The following is an 18,829-nucleotide window of genomic DNA, read 5'->3' as shown; positions in this document are numbered from 1 at the left end:
TTTTTTAAGCCTCATTTGTTTCAAATAAGAGGCTCAGAGAGATTCTTGGGCTATATGTGTATATTAAGGCAACCTAATGTTAAACCTTTTTCCATTATAAAAGCAAAATAGATTATGAAAATTTAAACAAAAAAGTGGAAGAAGGCAATCTGATTTCATCCACAAACAAAGAGAAGTTCAAACATAGCCATGAAGATAAACATGGCAATCAAGATGATTTTCATGGCTTTTTTAGCCATGAATATGGTTAGAACTTCTCTTTGTAAAGATTTCGTTGTTACTGATTATGGTGCAAAACCTGATGGCAAGACGGAGAGTAGTAAGGTGAATTTTCTATAAAAATTTGTCGTATTTTATTTTTACATAGTGGACAAACCACGTTATTTTATCTTCAATTTGCATAACGGGGATTCAATCCCCAGTCTTTGCTTATGCACAAGAGACTCACTATACCAATAGATTAAGGTGTCGTTGGCATTTGCCGTATTTTATAACATGTTTGAATGTGTTTATAAAAATAATCATTTAATTATTTTTTATTTTTTAAATATGATAGGCATTTTTGAAGGCATGGAGTGAATCATGTGAATACAATGGAAGTGCAAGGTTTATAATACCAAAAGGGACATTCTATTTATATCCAGTGACTTTCGCTGGTCCTTGTTACAATCATTCATCACCAATGGTGGTGATTCAAGGGACACTCAGTGCTCCATTAGGCCTTGCTCAATTCGCTACTACTAGAATGGCTTGGATTGAGTTTAGGGTTTTGAGTAAGTTGGTTGTTAATGGAGGAGGTATCATTAATGGCAATGGTCAGCAAGTTTGGCCTTGTATTCCTAGATGTGGTGCTGGAAGGAAGAGCAATAAAATGCCCATTGTAAGTTCTTCTTCTCTCATTATTCCTAATTATTATCTATCATATCCTTTATATTTACTTAACTATAGAAAATAAAATAAAAAATAAAATATTGGTAAGTATATATAAGTTGATATTGAAATATATATATATATATATAGAATTTAAATTCAAGTATGAAAAAGCTTTTATGTAGAATTTATCATATTTTATATATATGAAAGTGATATGTATTAGGAGAAAACAACTAAAATTATAATCTAATATTCATAAATATAGAAAATTATCGTATATAATTAAAGGTGAAATCAATCAAAAGGAGGGCTAGGGTTTTCCTTTGTTTGTGTTTGACATAAATTCATTTATAGCTAATAAATTTGAGTATGCAAGAACCTTTGTGTATAACATCTTATATTTTACAAGAAATTTATATAAATAAATTTAAAGCGATAATAAAAAATAAAAACAAGGATTTGTTGTACGTAAGTCTATATATTATGAAATTCTATGTCTGATTTAACCATTTTGATGTATCTTTTTTTTTTCTGTGTTGGTTTTATTTTTACATAAAATTGAGATATTAATTACATATCTAATCAATGCAGAATATATTATTTTCCCAAGTTCATGACACAACAATCAGTAATATACATTCGTTGGATAGCAAAGGAGTTCATCTAAAGATACAAAGGAGTTGGAATGTGACTGTTCATAACATTGACATAACTGCTCCAGGGAACAGTCCAAACACAGATGGGATTTATTCAAGCTTGACCAACCTCCTGACCTTATCTAACATCAACATTAAGACTGGTGATGATTGCATTGCAATTGGCCAAGGTTGCACCAATGTTCTTATTTCAAACATCCATTGTGGACCAGGACATGGAATCAGGTGATCATATATATCCTCTTTATTTATTTTATTTTCCTTACCCTTTTTTTTAAATTTTAAAATCGATCATAGGTTTGGTTCGATTAAATTCCGCTCGAGCTTAAATTCAAAAATTAACTCAATAAGTATTTTGAGCTATTAGAATGAGTTCGATCAACACCTTGAGCTTAATTTTATTGAGTTGAAACTTAGATTGCTTATTAGTAACTGGATTAATCAATAATTTACTCCACTAGTAAACCCTTATTTGAGAGCTATGATTTGAATAATTTACACTAATGCATATATTGGTAAGTTATTTATGTTACCATAAACCGCCATAGTAATATAATGTAGTATTTGTTTCTAGTCTAAAATCATTATCAATCCATGTATATATATGTACTCGTATATATATTTTACTAACTTAAACTAATATGGGAATTATCAATTCACCTTTGACTTCCGATCAATATAACAAAATTAACCAACCACTTAAACAAGCTACAAAATCATGTTAGATGAAAGCGGCTATACATCTAGAACTTAAAAATAACTTTTTTATTATAATTTCACTTTTAAGGCTTTATTTTTACTAGCCAGTCTTGAATAGTAGCATTATATATAGATTTATCATAAGAAAACCGGACTAATATACTCTTAACTAATCAAAATTATTTTTTTACTTTTATTTATTTAATTATTTTTTATAATTAATAATTACAATGATAACAATAACAAACGGGGACCATATATAATGCAGTGTGGGGAGCTTGGGTGCCCATGAGAATGAGAGAAACGTGGCAGGATTGGTAGTAAAGAATTGCACCGTGTCAAACACTACAAATGGAGTTAGGATCAAAACATGGGGAGGATCAAAACCCGGCAAGGCTTCAAACATCACATTTGAAAACATTGTCATGAAAAATGTCTCCAATCCAATCATCATTGATCAAGGTTATTGCCAAAAATACAAAAGATGCACCAATGAGGTATATATATGTTCTATAATACATATACATATATACATATATAATTAATAAAAAAAAATTAAATCCTTTTTTTAGTACAAATACTAATTGTTTTGCATGTTTTTTATATGTTCTTATGGGACGTGCATGAAGCCATCATTAATTCAACTAGAAAACATCAAGTACAAGAACATATCAGGAACATCATTTGATGAAGTTGGAGTGACCTTTGAATGTAGCGAAGCAGTGCCATGCAAAGGTGTGAGCCTTGAAGACATTAACTTGAAGTATGTTGGAGATGATGATACCATTGCTAATATCACTTCTTCTTGTACTTTTGCATTAGGCAAAGCTATGGGGTTCCAAAACCCTAACCCTTGTCTTTCTTCCTAACTTTAAAAAACATGTATTGTTAATTTATTCATAAATCCGGTTGTCATCTTAATTTGTATCAAAAGCAAGGGTTATCTTTGATGATAAAACCCATATTCCAGTTTGGATCGGTATGAAATGAATTTACAATTTGATAATTGAATTGATTCAATGATCTCTTCTCATTGTATGCAAGACAAATCTATTATTTTTTTATTTTTTATTATTTTTTTTTGGTGACTCTAGTTAGAATTAGTGGAAACTTATGAATAAAATGATAATTATAATTTATTGTAACTTGTGTTAGTAAAAAATTTAAAAGGAAAAAATATCTATATTTATAACCAAGTAAAATTGAATATCTGTGAAAATTGACTTGATTTCAATTCTTAATTAACATATATATGTTATTTCTCTTCTTAATTTTCTCTTTTTCTTTTAAAAAAAATTGAATTTGTTGCCAATATATATTGAAAGCAATTGCAAGGTTCAATGGAGTAAAAACCCAATGAATAAAAAAAAATAGAAAATAAATAAATTTATTACAATTTATATCAATAAAAAAAAGAGAAGAAAAGATATATAAACAAATAAACTCGAAAGACCGGTGAACTAAATATAAATTTAATTTTTAATTAATCTATATCTCAATTGTGGGCCCCACATGTTTTTAATTTATTTCATTTAATTGTTTTGCATGTAAGGCTGTTATGGAAGAGGAAAAGAAACTTTCTTTTTTTATTAATTTTTATATCTTATTAGGTTTTCAAACCCTAGAATCTTGTCGTGGCATTACTACATATTCTTGTTTAGGGTTATGATATATGTTTAGTGGTTTGATTATTATAGAATAAAACCGGCCATTACACAGTGGTTTTTCTACATTGATTTGAGTGCTTCTTGTTGCCTTCATTCATGCACAAATTCTTTATGTTTTAAAAAAACATTATTATTATTATTTTTGGGGAAAAATCAGAATTTTTTTCAAATTTTGTTTTTCATTTGAATGTGGATTTGCAATTAGTGTGTTGTGGTCACTAAGCACACACACATAATATATATATATATATATATATATTAAATTGATAGGTTATAATGGCTTCATGATCTGTGTAGAGTTGTCCAAATCTTTATATATTGATAATATATATATTCTTTTTATTATAATGAAGCATAGTTTTATAATTTTTGTAATTATTATTTTATTAGTTATTAGAGTTCAGATGCTCATGAATTTTAATGATGATAATGTCATTAATTTTGTTTTTTTCTAACTATTAGAAACTATTCATGTATAGTATTGGGTTGTTGGATGTTTAAGTGTTATGATAGTTAGTGTAGGAATTTGATCTACTGTATATTCTTGTGTATTTTTAGTATGTTTAGCATCTTAATACTTTTGGGATATGCTCTCAATTATAGGGTATTTTGTGGAAGCCTAATTTCGTGGCGCTTATAGTTTTGATGTTAGCTAGTCAGGTAAGTAAACCACTTATAAATATTAATATATGATGTATTTGTGACACTTGTTAAATTGTTTTTATTAAATTATTTCTTCTATTGTTTGGTCACTTGGCTATCTTATTAGTAATTATTATTTTTTTTCTAACATTGATTTCAGACTTATTTTTTATTTAATTCTCAGTATTATTTTATTTTTTTTGGAATTTGTTTAAAAAGGTGAAAAATTCCTGGATTGTTTGATGATTCAATATTGAGTAAATTTCTATATATTATGTTTCAGTAGGTTATTTCTTTTGAATTCTAAGTTATTTGTATGTATATATGTGTGTATAAATATGTATATTAACTTTAGTTATTTATTTGTTGTTTTGTTAAGTGTGTTATTGTTGATATAATTGTTTTAATTTTTGTAAGAAAAACGGGATCACCGAATTTTAGTATTTTTGTGTGGATAATGATTTTGGACCCAACATATTTTGTTATAGAAACTCGTAGTCCCCAATTAACTGTGCAATAACCTTGTCACTGGGGGTTAAACATCGACCGGGTGTCGACACGTGCTCGACATAGAAACTATAGTTTCGCACCGTTCTGTCGGTGAAGAATAATGTCTTCTAATATTCTGGCTCGGGTCACCGAGGGTAAACCCTATGAGTTTCAAAATCCGACTCGGGTCACCGAGTTTAAATAAATGAGTTATGATATTTTTGTTTTGGCATTAGTTGTTTGGGGGACATATATGCTTGTTATTATGGTAAAAGTAAATCATTATGATTTATTTCCGATTTCTAAATTTCACTTTTGTTATTTATTCCGCTTTTGTTACATTTTTGTATGTTTTTGAAATTATTGAACATTTTTGTGATCCCGATATTTTTTTAGTGGTTTGCTTCATCGGGCTCTCAAGCTCATTAAGTTGTTCTCTCTCTTCGGATCGGGAGTAGGGTTGGGTGGTGGGACGACTTAGCGGGGTCGTTGAGCAAGTCGCTGCCTAGTTATATTTCAAGTTAATAATCTTTCCTTGTTATAGACTTAGAACTTTTGTCTTATGTTTAATGTCATATGAGACACTTGTTATTTGTTTTTGTCATATTTCGGGCATTGTATCTCTATGTTGTTTTGAAAGTTAATGTCTTTGTTAAAGGTTGTGTTATCTAGTGTGAGACAGGTTTTGAGGCCTTGCGTGCCTACTTGGTCACGACTTTGTAGGCACGCGGCCGTTTGTCAATGCTCCAGGTTCGGGGCGTGACATCAATGTTCTTCTCATTTTTGTTTTTCCTTTTAAAATGGATGCATATATTTATGAGAAAGTAAGATTGAATTATCTGTGAAAATTAATATGATATTTTTTATTTTCATTTTATATTTAAAAAAAAAGGGAAATTGGAGGTTATATTTAAAAAAAAAAAGTGGGAGTAATAACTAAATATGAAAAATCAAGGGTTTAAATTGAAATAATCCGAAACCCTGCTTCACTACCGAGCTTCTCCCATCGATCTCCAATGGCGGCGGCGTCGCGGCGCTTGCTCTCCTCCCTCCTCGTGCGCGCTCTCCGCCCCTCTCCTCCTCTCCGCCCTGCCGCTGCGGTCGTGCTAGCGCGCCTCGCCCCCCGCTGTGTTCCCTCGCGGCCGAAGACGACTGCGGGGTCGGGCTACTCGCCGCTTAACGACCCTAACCCTAACTTCAGCAATCGACCTCCCAAGGAGACCATTCTACTCGATGGCTGCGACTATGAGCACTGGCTCATCGTCATGGAGTTCCCTGAAGACCCTAAGCCATCGGAGGACGAGATGATCGCAGCGTATGTTAAAACCCTTACCGCCGTTGTTGGGAGGTAAACCCTAAATTCTCGTTTGCAATCGATTCAATTGCTTTGGTTTCGATTTCAATGGGTTTTGGTTTTGTTTTTGGAGTTCAGTGTGGAGGAAGCCAAGAAGAAGATTTACTCTGTTTGTACTACGACATACACTGGTTTTGGTGCGTTGATATCGGAGGAGCTTTCTTACAAAGTTAAAGGTATTGGATTGATGGTGGAGGAGTTGAATTATTGAAGAAAAGATTTGATCTTTGACGATGTTTTAATGGAATTATTGTGTTGTTTCTGCTTTGTTTGCAGGATTGCCAGGGGTTCTGTGGGTTTTACCTGATTCTTACCTTGATGTGCCAAATAAAGACTATGGAGGTTGGTTTTAGGAAGAGAAATGATCTTCATGTTTTACTAATTTGAATTTTTAAAGAATTTGAAGGTTTATATGGTTGATTTGCTGATAAAAATGTGTTCTTTTTTTATTTGTAAATGTGACAGGGGATCTTTTTATTGATGGTAAAGTAGTGCATAGGCCGCAATTTCGGTTTGATGAGAGACAGCAGACGAGAAGCAGGCCTCGCCCACGATATGATCGGCGTCGGGAGACAATGCAGGTTGAGAGAAGGGAGACAATGTATAGAGGAGGGCCTGGCTCACGGCAAATGCCTCAGAATGCGCCTCATGGAGACCAGACTGTTGTGCCAAGAGATGGGAATTAAGGTTTGTTCGAAACTGTTAATTCAGAATATTTTATGGGAAAATGTTCGATTATTCTGGCTTATGAAATATAATTGCATTATCTGTAGTACATTTTCTCATGTCTAATAGTTATATGTGACCAAAATTGATCTTTTATTGTGATTAGACTTTGTATTCTGTAAATTGAAGGAATGGAACCTCTTTTATCGCATTGGATTGCACTTGTATCTTCTGAAATTCTTCTTTGTCTGCTTTTAATGTGCTATGCAGCATCTCGATGTACTTGAGATTTGCTTAAAGATAATTTGGAATGTAATGTATACCTTGAGATGAGATTGAATGAACTCCATAGTTTTATCTTTGTCAAATTAAACATTTGGGTTGCCAGCTTAAAGATAATTTGGAGTGTAATGTATACCTTGAGATGAGATTGAATGAACTCCATAGCTTATCTTTGACAAATTAAACATTTGGGTTGCCATGAGATTACTTGTTGAACTTCTACTAGATAACTAGGGACTCCCTAGAAACAAACCTCTGGACCTGTAGCATTTGAAGTGATCACAGCTTCTGAAAGATCGGATTTTTAACAGTTGGTCAGCCAATCCAGGTAGTTGGCATTTTGTGTAGTATTCATTTTATTATCATGTGATGTAAGTCAGGCTTCATAAATAGATGATGTATCTAAATGATCTCCACATTATTTTAAGGTATTGTAGGAATGGAAATTTATTGATGCTTGTGAAATCTTGAACACACTTACAGCTTGTTTAGCTTTTCACCGATGCCATTCAACACTAGAAATTTACTCTTCTCATAACACCTAGTTTTTCCCATTTAAGTGATGGACAAAAGAAGAGTGGTAAAAAGACGCAATATTCAGATCTTGTTTTCTCTAAATGTATCTTTTCTGTCAAGTATTGGTTCCCTTCAGTGATATTGAACTACCAATTTAAGTGCAAGTAGCTTGACTTTGGCATATCTGAATGAGATTAGTGCATGGTTGACAAAAAGAGTAAGATATATATATAAATTGCTTATTAACAGGAATCTTAAATCCTAAACCTTCATCTAAATGAAGTATTTCTAAGGTGGCCTATAACATTTGAAGAGAAGGAAATTTGATATAAATTAGATATGAATTTCAGCTGAAACTACTGTAACTTATGCGGTGAACTGTCATTTAAGCAATCGGAAGTAGCTTCTTGTGCCATTGGTCCCTTAAAGGTGGTAAGAACATGACCATACTTAAGATTAGAAATATTTATCTTTGTCAGTCTAAATCAGATGGAAACAAAGAAAATTTGAAGTAAGAAGATGTAGTTTATGGCCTCAGTATGTCCTAGATCGTCAGACTATCTATGAAAGTTTTTTGACAAGTGAAAAACACATTTTCATTGCCCCTTTTAGGACTATTTCATGCACTCTGAAAACCATTGACTATCGGTAGCTTATTTCTCATTGGAATGGGCATTCCAACTTGAAAACATCAACATCCATTCCCATGTTTGGTGCCAATTTACAAAGTGAGAATGGGAATCATAACTTGTTCTATGGCAATGTTTGTTCCTGTTGGTTACGTTTGGTGCTTTACCATAAAAAATATTGTGATGGAATTTGATTGATGGTAAAGTAATTTCAGGAAAAATAATGTTCTTTTGTTATTTTTCCTTTGTTTGGTATGTATTGAAAAATTTGATTAAATTGATAGGAAAGTAATATTACTGGGTTTGGCATTGGAAGATATTTTACTGGGTTTGGCATTGGAAGATATTTTTAAAAAAATTTTGGTATAATGACATAAATAGCTTTATGTTATTCTATTCATCAACAATTTGGTAATATTAAAATAAAAAAATATTTTTAAATATACAAAATGTTTTTAATGTTAAATATTTAAATAACAAATAATAATAAATTTTTTTTTGGAAATTAAAATAATAAATAATAATATTTTTAATAAAATATTTAAATATTTTTTTATTTTAATATTTATGTGTTTGAGAAACACCAGGAGGGGAAGTAATTTTGGAAAATAAAATTGAGGGGTATTTTAGTAAAATTAAATAAGTTAATTTTTTTATTCCAATGGAAATCCAACTTTCTAGTCATCTTGTGAGGGAATCATTTTTTTTTTTAAATGGAAATGGTATTTGTCTTCCATGACAAATTACATTTTAGCAAAAATATTTTACTAAACATGATAAATAATGAGATATGTTATTTTTTAGAGAAAGTAATTAACTTTTTCATATATTAAAGGTTTAATCGTCGTACAAGTCTATGTAATTGTCTATTTTTTGTCTTTTTAGTTCTTCTAATATTTTTAGGTACAATTAAGTCTTTATATTTGGTCAAATTGGGTCATTCTAGTCCACTCTAATATTTTTAGGTATAATTAAGCTCTTTATAATTTACACTTCCCTATCTACACTACAGACTAGAATGACCAAAGAAAAATACACAATTACAAGGACTTGTTCAGCAATTAAACCTATATTAAAAACTACTTTAAAGTGAGAATGTGAATTTACCATTAAAACCTTTTAAAAATTTTTTTAATTTTTCCTCAAGGGTGCTTGTGGGATACCCATCACTTGTATAGCTTTCACACTCAAAAACATTTTCTCTTTAGCATGTTCAAATTTCTATATTCTCAAGATATACATATTTTGATGTCAAGTAACAGGTCTTTATACATAAATATAATGAAAAATATATATTTATTTGATAAGATGATAGCATTTGAGGTCATAGTTTCCCAAACATGCAGATGATTAAATAAAATGCAATTTAATTTTTTTTAATGAATTAATTAAATCCTACTTACCTACCCAACCTTTTGATTTTTACCGCCCACTTGAAAAATATTCAAATTGATAACTAAAAAAAGCGGGGGGTTTTCTACATAGACTTCATAGAAATCTTTGTACTTTGCAACAAACTCCCTTCTTTTTGTTTAATTATTTCCTATAATTTCAACTAAAAAAGTTATTCTAGAAATATAAAGAAGTGTGGATGGTACCAAAACAGAAATTAATAAATACCAGGGTGTTTTAAAAAAAATTCAATGCAAAATAAAATAATAATAATTAAAAACATTATAAAACCCAAAAGACGTTAAAAAAAAAAAAAGTTTAATGAGTCCATGTATGAAAACACCTTAAAATTTTTAAATTAAATAACACAATTACTGTTTTACAATGTTTTGGAGTTTTTTTTCTTTTTACTTATCACATTAAAAATTTTATACAAAATTAAATAATATTTTTTAAAATTTATTTTTTAATTTAATATATTTATATAATTTTTAATAAATTATAATTAATTAAGTATTAAATTATATACATCAAGTTTTAAATATGAGTAATTTTGAAAAACAATGAAATTTTTTATAAAATATGAGTAACTAATTAATTTTAATCAATTTTTTTAATAAATATAAATTAAATAAATATGACAACTAATTAAAAAACGAACCGAGAGAGTATTTTATATATATATATATATATAAACCAAGTCTTATTATTCTTCTCCTCAGATCGGTTCACTTTCTCTTTACCATTTTCTCTTCTTGATCACCGACGGTGACCAGATCCCAGATTGCCTCGTGATATGAACTCTCAGCGTGGCTCCTCCGCCTCCGGCGGCTCCTTCAACAACTACCAGTTCGACTTCGGCCTCGCCGGCGCCGGCTCCGGCTCCTCCCGGCCCCTCCGCCCCTCCTCCAAACCCTCATGGACCCATCAACCCGCCCCATCCGCCGCTCCCCGCCCTACCTTCGCCAACCCCTCACCCTCCATGGTCGGCGATATCTTCGGCAAGACCTGGACCTCGTCGTCGTCGTCGTCCTCCTCCTCCTCCGGCATCGGCATCCCCACCTCCAACCCTAATCTCTTCTCCGATCTCCTTGGTCCGGCCCTCGGCTCCTCCCGCGCATCCTCCAACACCCCCCTCAAATCCACGAAGAACTCCTTCTCCACCGGCAGCTTGTCCGATTCGCTTCCCAAGCAGACCGCTCCGCCGTCCACCACCGCCTCCGCTGCTGCTGCTGCTGCTCCGATTAGACCTAGCTGGGGATCGGCGGAGAATCTTGCCGGTTTTGGTGTCTCCAAGGGCGCCGGCCAGGGTCAGCCGATGAGATCCGCTGCTGGGGTTGCTGGATCCGCGATGAATTCCAAGAAGGCAGATCCCTTTGGATCATTGCTCGATTTTGGATCCATGAATTCGAAGAATTCTTCAATAGCATCAGCGAAACCCAAAGCTCCCTCCACCGGCGGCAATGGTTCCGGATTTGGCTCTTTCCAGACCGCGAATCCATCGAAAAAGGACGACTTTGGGACATTCCAGAACGCTAATCCCCCAAAACCAGAGAATTTTGGAATCCCTCCTCCTTCTCAGAAGCCAGCTCCAGCGAAAGCCGCCGGAGCTGATCCATTGGATATGTTCTTCTCAGCATCCGCCCCTGCCGCGCCAGCTCCAACAGAGGCCTCAGGTAGTGAGCCATTCTCAGAGTTGAATGACTGGGATTTGGGATCAGAGTTTGGAGGGAATGACAGTGGTGGTGGGACAACCACGGAGCTCGAAGGGCTCCCTCCACCGCCTCCAGGTGTCTCCTCCTCCGGGGCGAAGACGAAAGGCTTGGATAACTACAAGCAAGGGCAGTATGCAGATGCTATCAAGTGGCTCTCTTGGGCTGTTGCACTGTTGGAGAAGTCCGGGGACAATGCTTCCACCATTGAGGTTTTATCTTGTAGAGCTTCGTGCTATAAGGAAGTCGGAGAGTATAAAAAGGCGGTGGCCGATTGCTCGAAGGTGTTAAGCATGATGTTCTGCATTGTTTCTCTTGATTTCTTTGATGTGTTTTGATGCGAATGACTTTGTTTTGTGGCTCTGCAGGTTTTGGAGAATGACGGGAAGAATGTCGCCGTGCTGCTGCAGCGTGCTCTCTTGTATGAGAGCATTGAAAAATATCGACTTGGAGCTGAGGATTTGAGGATGGTTCTAAAGATTGATCCGGGTAATAGACTTGCAAAGAGTACAATTCATCGTTTGAATAAATTGGCCGATTAAAACATCTCCAACATTCCATACACTGCAAAATTGTGTTGTTGAATAAGCATGCTTTGTTTCAAGATTCTGTTTTGTTCTTTGAGAGTGTTTTTTTTTACATATGATATCCACTTTTGCGATATTATCTTGTAGAATTGTTTGATAATTGAGCTTTTTAGTTGACAGTAATGTTTTTTTACTGCAGCTTCCAAACATGTTATTGTGGTGAAATAGCCAATATCTTGAAATTATTTCTTTCATTGTCACTGAATTTTTTTTGACATCTTGATGTGAAATTTGGTTATTATTGCAGTCATTTATTTGATTCACTATGAAAAATTGCATGTTCTTTAGTGTGATTTAAGATCCGGCACATGCTGACCATGCCTGCAAATTAATGCAAATACGCCAAGCTGAAGTACTTGAACCTATTTATTTGATATTATTGTAGAAAGTTGAGTGTCTTCAACATGGCTATTGAAATCTTTTTCTTGCTTTGTCATGTAACATTGTTTTTCATCTGATTTCTTGCTACCTCGATTGCTGTTTGTGTTTTTCTAGCATTTCGTCTGTGGATGGGAATCGAATTTGTTGTGTAGACTTAGTGGAATAAATCATGCTGGAGAATTAAGTCGGTAATATGAATATGATGAAATAGAGTAAACCATCAAATAAGGTCTGTATCTATTAGCTGGGATGTTTGTTGGTGGAAAACTTGATAGTTGAACCATCACTAGTAGCTACAATAAATTAGCATTTTGCCAACCATTTGAGGATATATTCTTTCATGAATAAGCCCCCTAAATATCTATGCAAATTTTTTTGTCTTCCCTCAAGAACCTTGTTTGAGAAATAGATGTTTTCTTTTAGATAGTTTGGAAGATAAATATGAATATACAATGAAACAGAGGAAATAATGAAATAAAGTGTTTTTATCTATTAGCCATTTGAGGATCTTTTCTTCCATGAATCATTCTTTACCAAGAATTCTTGTTACAATATCTAGGCAAACTTATTTAGGTCTTTACTTAAAAACCTTGTCAAGAGAATGCTGATCTCGTGGAAGAAGTTTCAAAATATTATTTGCCTTTGTTATTGAAATGATTGTTTAAAATAGTTGCAGGTTGGCGTTAAGGTCTTTTCTTGGGATTCTCTCACTCGACCTTTTGATACAAGTGTTGTGTTTTTTTTGTTTAATTTTTTACTCTTTCCTGTGCTTTTTATTTGTCCATTTTAACTAAATCACGCGGATTTAGAAAGTTAGTTAAAATTAGTTTAAGAAAGTTGAAATTAGTTGGTAATCTAAAATTTATAAAAATTATATTAATTTTTCAAAATTATTTTTATTTAAAATATGCTTAAAAATAATGTGTAGTCTAATATAATTTATTGGAAGTTATAGAATTATATTAAATGTGAAAGTAAATTTGAAAAAACAATATTTAATGTTTTAAAAAAATTTAAATAGACAAGTAAAAAGATAGAGAAATTCTCTAAAATGTGACAAGTAAATAAAGACCGGATGGAGTATTTTTTAACAATGCTGATCAGTCTTAGCACCCGTCACCCAAATTCTCTTTTTTTTTTTTTATAAAAATAGAGAACATATAAATAGCTCTTATTCATTGTAATTGATAATCAGATTCAATGAAATTTGTTTCTCTTCTCTTCCAAGCTTTCCCTCTTCTTTCTTTAGGTTTTCTCTTCTTATTAATGGTGTTTGATTGCAGCTTCTTTTCACGTTCTGCAAGGCTGATTTTCATTGCTGTAGGATTTGTGGAAGGGGAGTATTTCTTGGATCTTTTGCAGATCAAGATTTAGCAGTGAGTTTTCTCAACTCTTTTCTGATCATCTCACTGCAGAAGCTTGATCTGCAATGCAAAAGAACGGAGAAATACTCTTTCCACAAATCCAACAGCAATGAAAATCAGCCTTGCAGAACGGAAAAGAAGCTGCAATCGAACACCAGAGAAACGAATTTCATTGAATCTGATGATCAATTACAACGAATAGGAGCTATTTATATGTTATCTATTTTTACAAAAGAAAGAGAATCAGGACAAGTTATAACAAACTCTACTGAGTGGACATTCTGTTATGATAAACTTTGTAAACTACTCTTCTTTTTGCTTTTTAACTTAATTTTAAACAATCTCCAACTTCTATATATATATATAACATATATGCTGGGAGGGAGACAAATTCTCAATCTTTTAAGAGCGAGAATGTAAATGTATGCCCATTTTTCTTCTGTGGAACATAAAAATATCACCGTCTTTCTTTCTATCTAAAATCGATCCACCAGCTATATTAAATTTATTTCTTGAAAATGAATTGTGAAACAGCTTTGCACCAATTACAATTTATTTATAAACTTTGGCGAAGCCGCATAAGAAAGAAAAAAACACAGCAAATCTGATATAGTGACTTGTTAATTTGTTAAACCATGTCTTGCACCAAACTTACAGAATTGGATAAAGGAGCTCGTCGTGCCCATTTTCTGTTATCTTCCAGCTGTGCAGCTCTAAGTGGGAAGCAAATGCACTTTTATTTAATTAAAATATACATTTTGTGATTAAAATTAAACTAGTATTTTACAAGTGCTTCACACAATTTCCTTGACAGCAAATGTCAATGATAAAAGCTGACATAGTCATTTGAGGAAAAGCAGGAGAAGGTAATTTAAAAATTATACATTTATCCCGTCATAAAAATGCATACATAAATTCAGTTAATTATAACAACAAAGGTAATAATACATCTTAGGATAATTTAACAGCAAAAAAAGGCACTTATAAAAATGCTCATTGGAAATTTAGTCCAACACATGGATGTATAAATAGTTAAAAAAAAAAAAATGCATTGCCGGTGGTGCAGCCGAAATGATGAAAACAAAAAATGCATAATTTAGAAATATGTAAGTCTGACTCAAACCCTAAATCCACGGCTCTCTCTCCTGCCTCTGGCTTTCTCAAATTTCCTACCCTTGGCACGGACATATGGCTTTGTGCTGCTGTGTGGAACACCTGGGGCTGGACCGAAGTGTTTCACAGCTTCCCTGGCATTTTTAGGACCTCTCAGAAAAACCTGCAGTGCATGGAAATTTAAACAGCAACATAAATGTATACCCTATGTCAATTTATACAAATCTAGAAGCCCTTTTGAGGTATAGCAATTGCAAGTCTGTAGCAACTTTTACACTAACCAACAAATAAACATACAGCCAAAATATAACAAAAACCAACTGCTGAACTATAACAATAAAAGCATTTCCTAAAGATAGGCATACTTCAAAATTGCATCTTCAAGTAAAAGTATTGCATAAAAAAGGAGATAGATACCCAACCATATGCCATACTTCTGGACAAGTTTGACAAAAAAAATCCTAACCCTCAATGGTGTTGAATGTAAGCACCCTTAGAGACTGATATAGAATTAATAGTCCCTCCTTTAGAATCTAGTACATTTTGTTGCAACAAGCAGCCTTAAAAGGGGAAAAAAAAAGGCAAAAACGGCAAAAACAGCAAAACTTAACCAGAAGGGGGGAAAACAAAGCAACACTGAGCTCAGATAATGTTATAGCAACTTTTCCTTGATCTTCCACTAAGGAAGATCTCATAATGAGCTGGGTTTTCAACAATATCATCATGGCTTCAACCAGTAAAAACAAAATTGAAAGAAAGAAAGAAAGAAAAACTTGGCACTAGCATGTGAAATACTGTCAGGAAATTGAAACATGGTGAGGAACTTGATATGACTCAAAAGTGATACCAATAGAAGCATCCAAAAATATTTTATAAGGCAACTCAGATAAATGAGATACCTTTCAATATATTGGCTGAATCATGGCACAGAACCAAAGGAAAAAAAAAACCTTTATGCACTTTGTGATTATGAACGTCCTTCAACCAGTTTGAATACTACTGAATAAATGTTAATGTTCCCTCAGTGTATCAAGTATTAAATCAATAATCAGCAAAATACAGCAATAGCATCGTTTAATTTGCCATCATACGAAACCCAATTCATCCTACTTAAATACAAAGGGTCAAGACAACATATTTAATAAATGATACAGAAGAGTCCTAATTGATTTACTATATCAAAACTCATTCTTTGATATTCACACAGAAAAAACCAAAAACAGCATCAACATAGAGAAAAAAGCACAGGTTCCCTCAGCGTATCAAGTAATGTATTAATCATCAATATATTTCAGTATTAGCATGGTTTCTTCAGCATCATTGGGAACCCAAGAAAAATCATAGCTGCAAAGAACAGAAAACCAGAATGAGAATAAATGATTCAACCGGATCCTAATTGGTTCATTGCTAAAACTCCAGTTTTTAACCTTCAAATCAATTGAAGCTTTCATCATGAATTGCAAACAACACAATGCCATAATCATTCTACTCCATTTTAAGCATTAAATTAATCATTTACCAAATATGAGATAATAAACATTTGGAAAAAAAAATGTTGCCAACAAAAAAAAAAACTAAAAATAAATCAACCAATCAAACAACAAACAACGCTGAGATATTTACACAATAAACACAGTAAATCAAACCATACCGTGTTCTGACCGAGAGGAGCACGAAGAGCGAGTTGATCAAACGTCAAACACTCCCCACCGGCTTTCAAGATCCTGGCTCTCGCCGTCTCAGTGAACCTCAGCGCCGTAACCATCATCGCCGGCACTTCATAAACCCTCTTATCATCCGTCACAGTCCCCACAATCACCGAAATCTTATCATTCTAAAAATTCCACCAAAAATCACAAAAATCAACACAGAAACACCAAATCGCACAAAAAATCGTAACCAAAAAGATCCAGACCTTCCCATCCATGAACTTAATCAATCTACGAAGCGAGATCGGCGGCCGATTGGTCTTGCTCATGAAAAGCCGCTTCAACACCACGGCATTGAACTTGCTCCCCGTCCTCCGGACCAGAAACCGATAAAGCTAACACGAAACAAGCACATCAAGATCAAAATCACCAAATCAACCAAAAAAACCATCTAAAAATCAACACTAATCTCACCTTAACGAGAAGCTTGAGATAAACATCGTCAGACCTGGGAGCTGTGCGCTTGACCCTCTTGCTACGGCCACCGGCGACGAGATCAATACCCTACAAGACACGGTGGAGAAGAAGAAGCCATTAGAGAGAGAGAGAGATGCATGAGATCTAGGGTTTGAAGAAGCTCTTCGAGCGCGAGAAGACTACCATTCTCGTCGGAGCTCCGGCAGCGGCTAGGGTTTTGAGAAACACTGAATGAGCTTCCTTTTATAGTGAGATTGTTGGGCTTGGATCGGCCCAATAAGGCCCAAAAATTAAAGCCCAACTTATGATTGTCGTTTTTATGGGCCTTTGTGTGCTTACTTATTATATTATTATTAGCAGGAGAAAAATGCGGAAAAGTCCTCAAATATTTTTGACTTGATTACGTGATCCCCTATACTTTTTGTAAGATTTAAAGTCAATATTATTGTGACTTTATTTAAAAAAATATATGTTTAAATATATTTATAAATTCTACTAATATGATATGATGAAATTTCCTTCTTAAATACAATTAAAAAATTACTTATTAACAACCGACACAAATGAAACTATAGAAGTATGAAAAGAAAATAAAAGAAAAAATATTGTAATTTATTAAAAATCTCTCGTTTTGAAATATATATATATATATATATATATATATATATCAGGAACCTTTAAAGAATTTAAGGTATTAATTATATGGAAGGCATTTGGGGGCCTCTTTGCACCATGAGGGCAAATAATTAAAACAATGAAGGGGGTAATGAATGAATATTCAGTTTAAGTCCTTTCCGGCTGTTTGAGAAGAACTTGAATAACATATGAGTTTATTTTTATTTAATTTTGTATCATCTAAAATTTTAATTTTTATTTATAATTTCAATACAAAGTTAGTAGCTAATTAGTTATAATTGACGAATGTCTAATAAATTTACAATAGAGATTTAATTTGACCTGATTCAGTATGGGTTAGATTTTGGAAATAAAAGGAATAAAAAAAGTGAGGAAGAAAAAAAAAATTATTTTAGTGAACAAAAATTGAAGAATTTAGAAAAAAAAAACAATATTTTCTTAAAAATTGTTTTTACTTCGCGAGATATGTTATGTGCAAATTTTATTGTTTTTCTTGGGACATATATACAAATATGCAATAATGATAATACTAACATAGTGTTTAATCTGGATCAAAATTACTTGTTTAATTGTTTAGAGTGAGAATATTACATTTTCAAAATCTGATTAGTTAAGTAACATTAACAGTTACTTTTATGTGTTTATTTAACTGAATTCTAGAATTTCATATAAAGTAATTTTTCTTTTAACAATGGAGACAACCACCCCACACATCTCAAATAATCAATTATAGTTTGAAAAAGAGTTATATCCTCTGCATAGATTTTAATCAATTTACGACTCTTACTATTGCATCATTGATATTAAACTGAAAAAGTTATAATTTATGACAAAAATATATAAACTAAATTCAAATTTTAAAAATAATATTCTCTAAATCAAAATTAATAAATTTAAAAAAAAAAAATAGAACTACTTCCCCGCTTACTACTAGGCTACCCTACACATATCTCAAATCTTCAATTATAATCTGAAAAAAGTCATATCTTCAGTGTAAACTTTAACGAATTTACAACTCTTGCTATTGCACCGGTGATTTTAAACT

General features: G+C 32.7%; 4 protein-coding genes and 2 non-coding genes across 6 annotated transcripts; 3 read left to right on the top strand and 3 right to left on the bottom strand.

The window, feature by feature from the left end:
- Positions 1-239: 239 nt before the first annotated feature.
- Positions 240-3,127, top strand: LOC120265980 (polygalacturonase-like). Its single transcript, XM_039273928.1, has 5 exons — positions 240-324; positions 557-880; positions 1,465-1,754; positions 2,497-2,725; positions 2,858-3,127. Exons 1-5 carry the CDS (start codon positions 244-246, stop codon positions 3,095-3,097), a joined length of 1,164 nt encoding a protein of 387 aa, XP_039129862.1. The 5' UTR covers positions 240-243; the 3' UTR covers positions 3,098-3,127.
- A 2,883-nt stretch (positions 3,128-6,010) lies between these two features.
- Positions 6,011-7,273, top strand: LOC120264512 (multiple organellar RNA editing factor 3, mitochondrial). Its single transcript, XM_039272322.1, has 4 exons — positions 6,011-6,374; positions 6,459-6,556; positions 6,657-6,722; positions 6,846-7,273. The coding sequence occupies exons 1-4, from the start codon at positions 6,043-6,045 to the stop codon at positions 7,064-7,066; spliced, it is 717 nt and encodes a 238-aa protein (XP_039128256.1). The 5' UTR covers positions 6,011-6,042; the 3' UTR covers positions 7,067-7,273.
- Positions 7,274-10,587: 3,314 nt separating this feature from the next.
- On the top strand, positions 10,588-12,297 carry LOC120265913 (nuclear envelope pore membrane protein POM 121). The gene is made up of 2 exons (XM_039273869.1): positions 10,588-11,861; positions 11,946-12,297. Exons 1-2 carry the CDS (start codon positions 10,662-10,664, stop codon positions 12,117-12,119), a joined length of 1,374 nt encoding a protein of 457 aa, XP_039129803.1. The 5' UTR covers positions 10,588-10,661; the 3' UTR covers positions 12,120-12,297.
- A 2,506-nt stretch (positions 12,298-14,803) lies between these two features.
- Positions 14,804-17,386, bottom strand: LOC120265943 (60S ribosomal protein L18-3-like). The gene is made up of 5 exons (XM_039273893.1): positions 17,332-17,386; positions 17,146-17,235; positions 16,938-17,066; positions 16,674-16,856; positions 14,804-15,185 (listed from the first exon to the last, which is right to left on the bottom strand). The coding sequence occupies exons 1-5, from the start codon at positions 17,332-17,334 to the stop codon at positions 15,027-15,029; spliced, it is 564 nt and encodes a 187-aa protein (XP_039129827.1). The 5' UTR covers positions 17,335-17,386; the 3' UTR covers positions 14,804-15,026.
- LOC120266258 lies at positions 15,657-15,757 on the bottom strand. The gene has a single exon (XR_005538100.1). It is a non-coding gene; the product is annotated as a small nucleolar RNA snoR69Y (small nucleolar RNA).
- Positions 16,270-16,350, bottom strand: LOC120266263. Its single transcript, XR_005538104.1, has one exon. It is a non-coding gene; the product is annotated as a small nucleolar RNA snoR53Y (small nucleolar RNA).
- Positions 17,387-18,829: the final 1,443 nt, after the last annotated feature.

Source organism: Dioscorea cayenensis, chromosome 7 (assembly GCF_009730915.1).
Source record: "Dioscorea cayenensis subsp. rotundata cultivar TDr96_F1 chromosome 7, TDr96_F1_v2_PseudoChromosome.rev07_lg8_w22 25.fasta, whole genome shotgun sequence".
NCBI classification, from domain to species: Eukaryota; Viridiplantae; Streptophyta; class Magnoliopsida; order Dioscoreales; family Dioscoreaceae; genus Dioscorea; species Dioscorea cayenensis.
The sequence above is the reverse complement of the archived record's forward strand: the minus strand, read 5'-3'. Positions and strand labels throughout refer to the sequence as shown.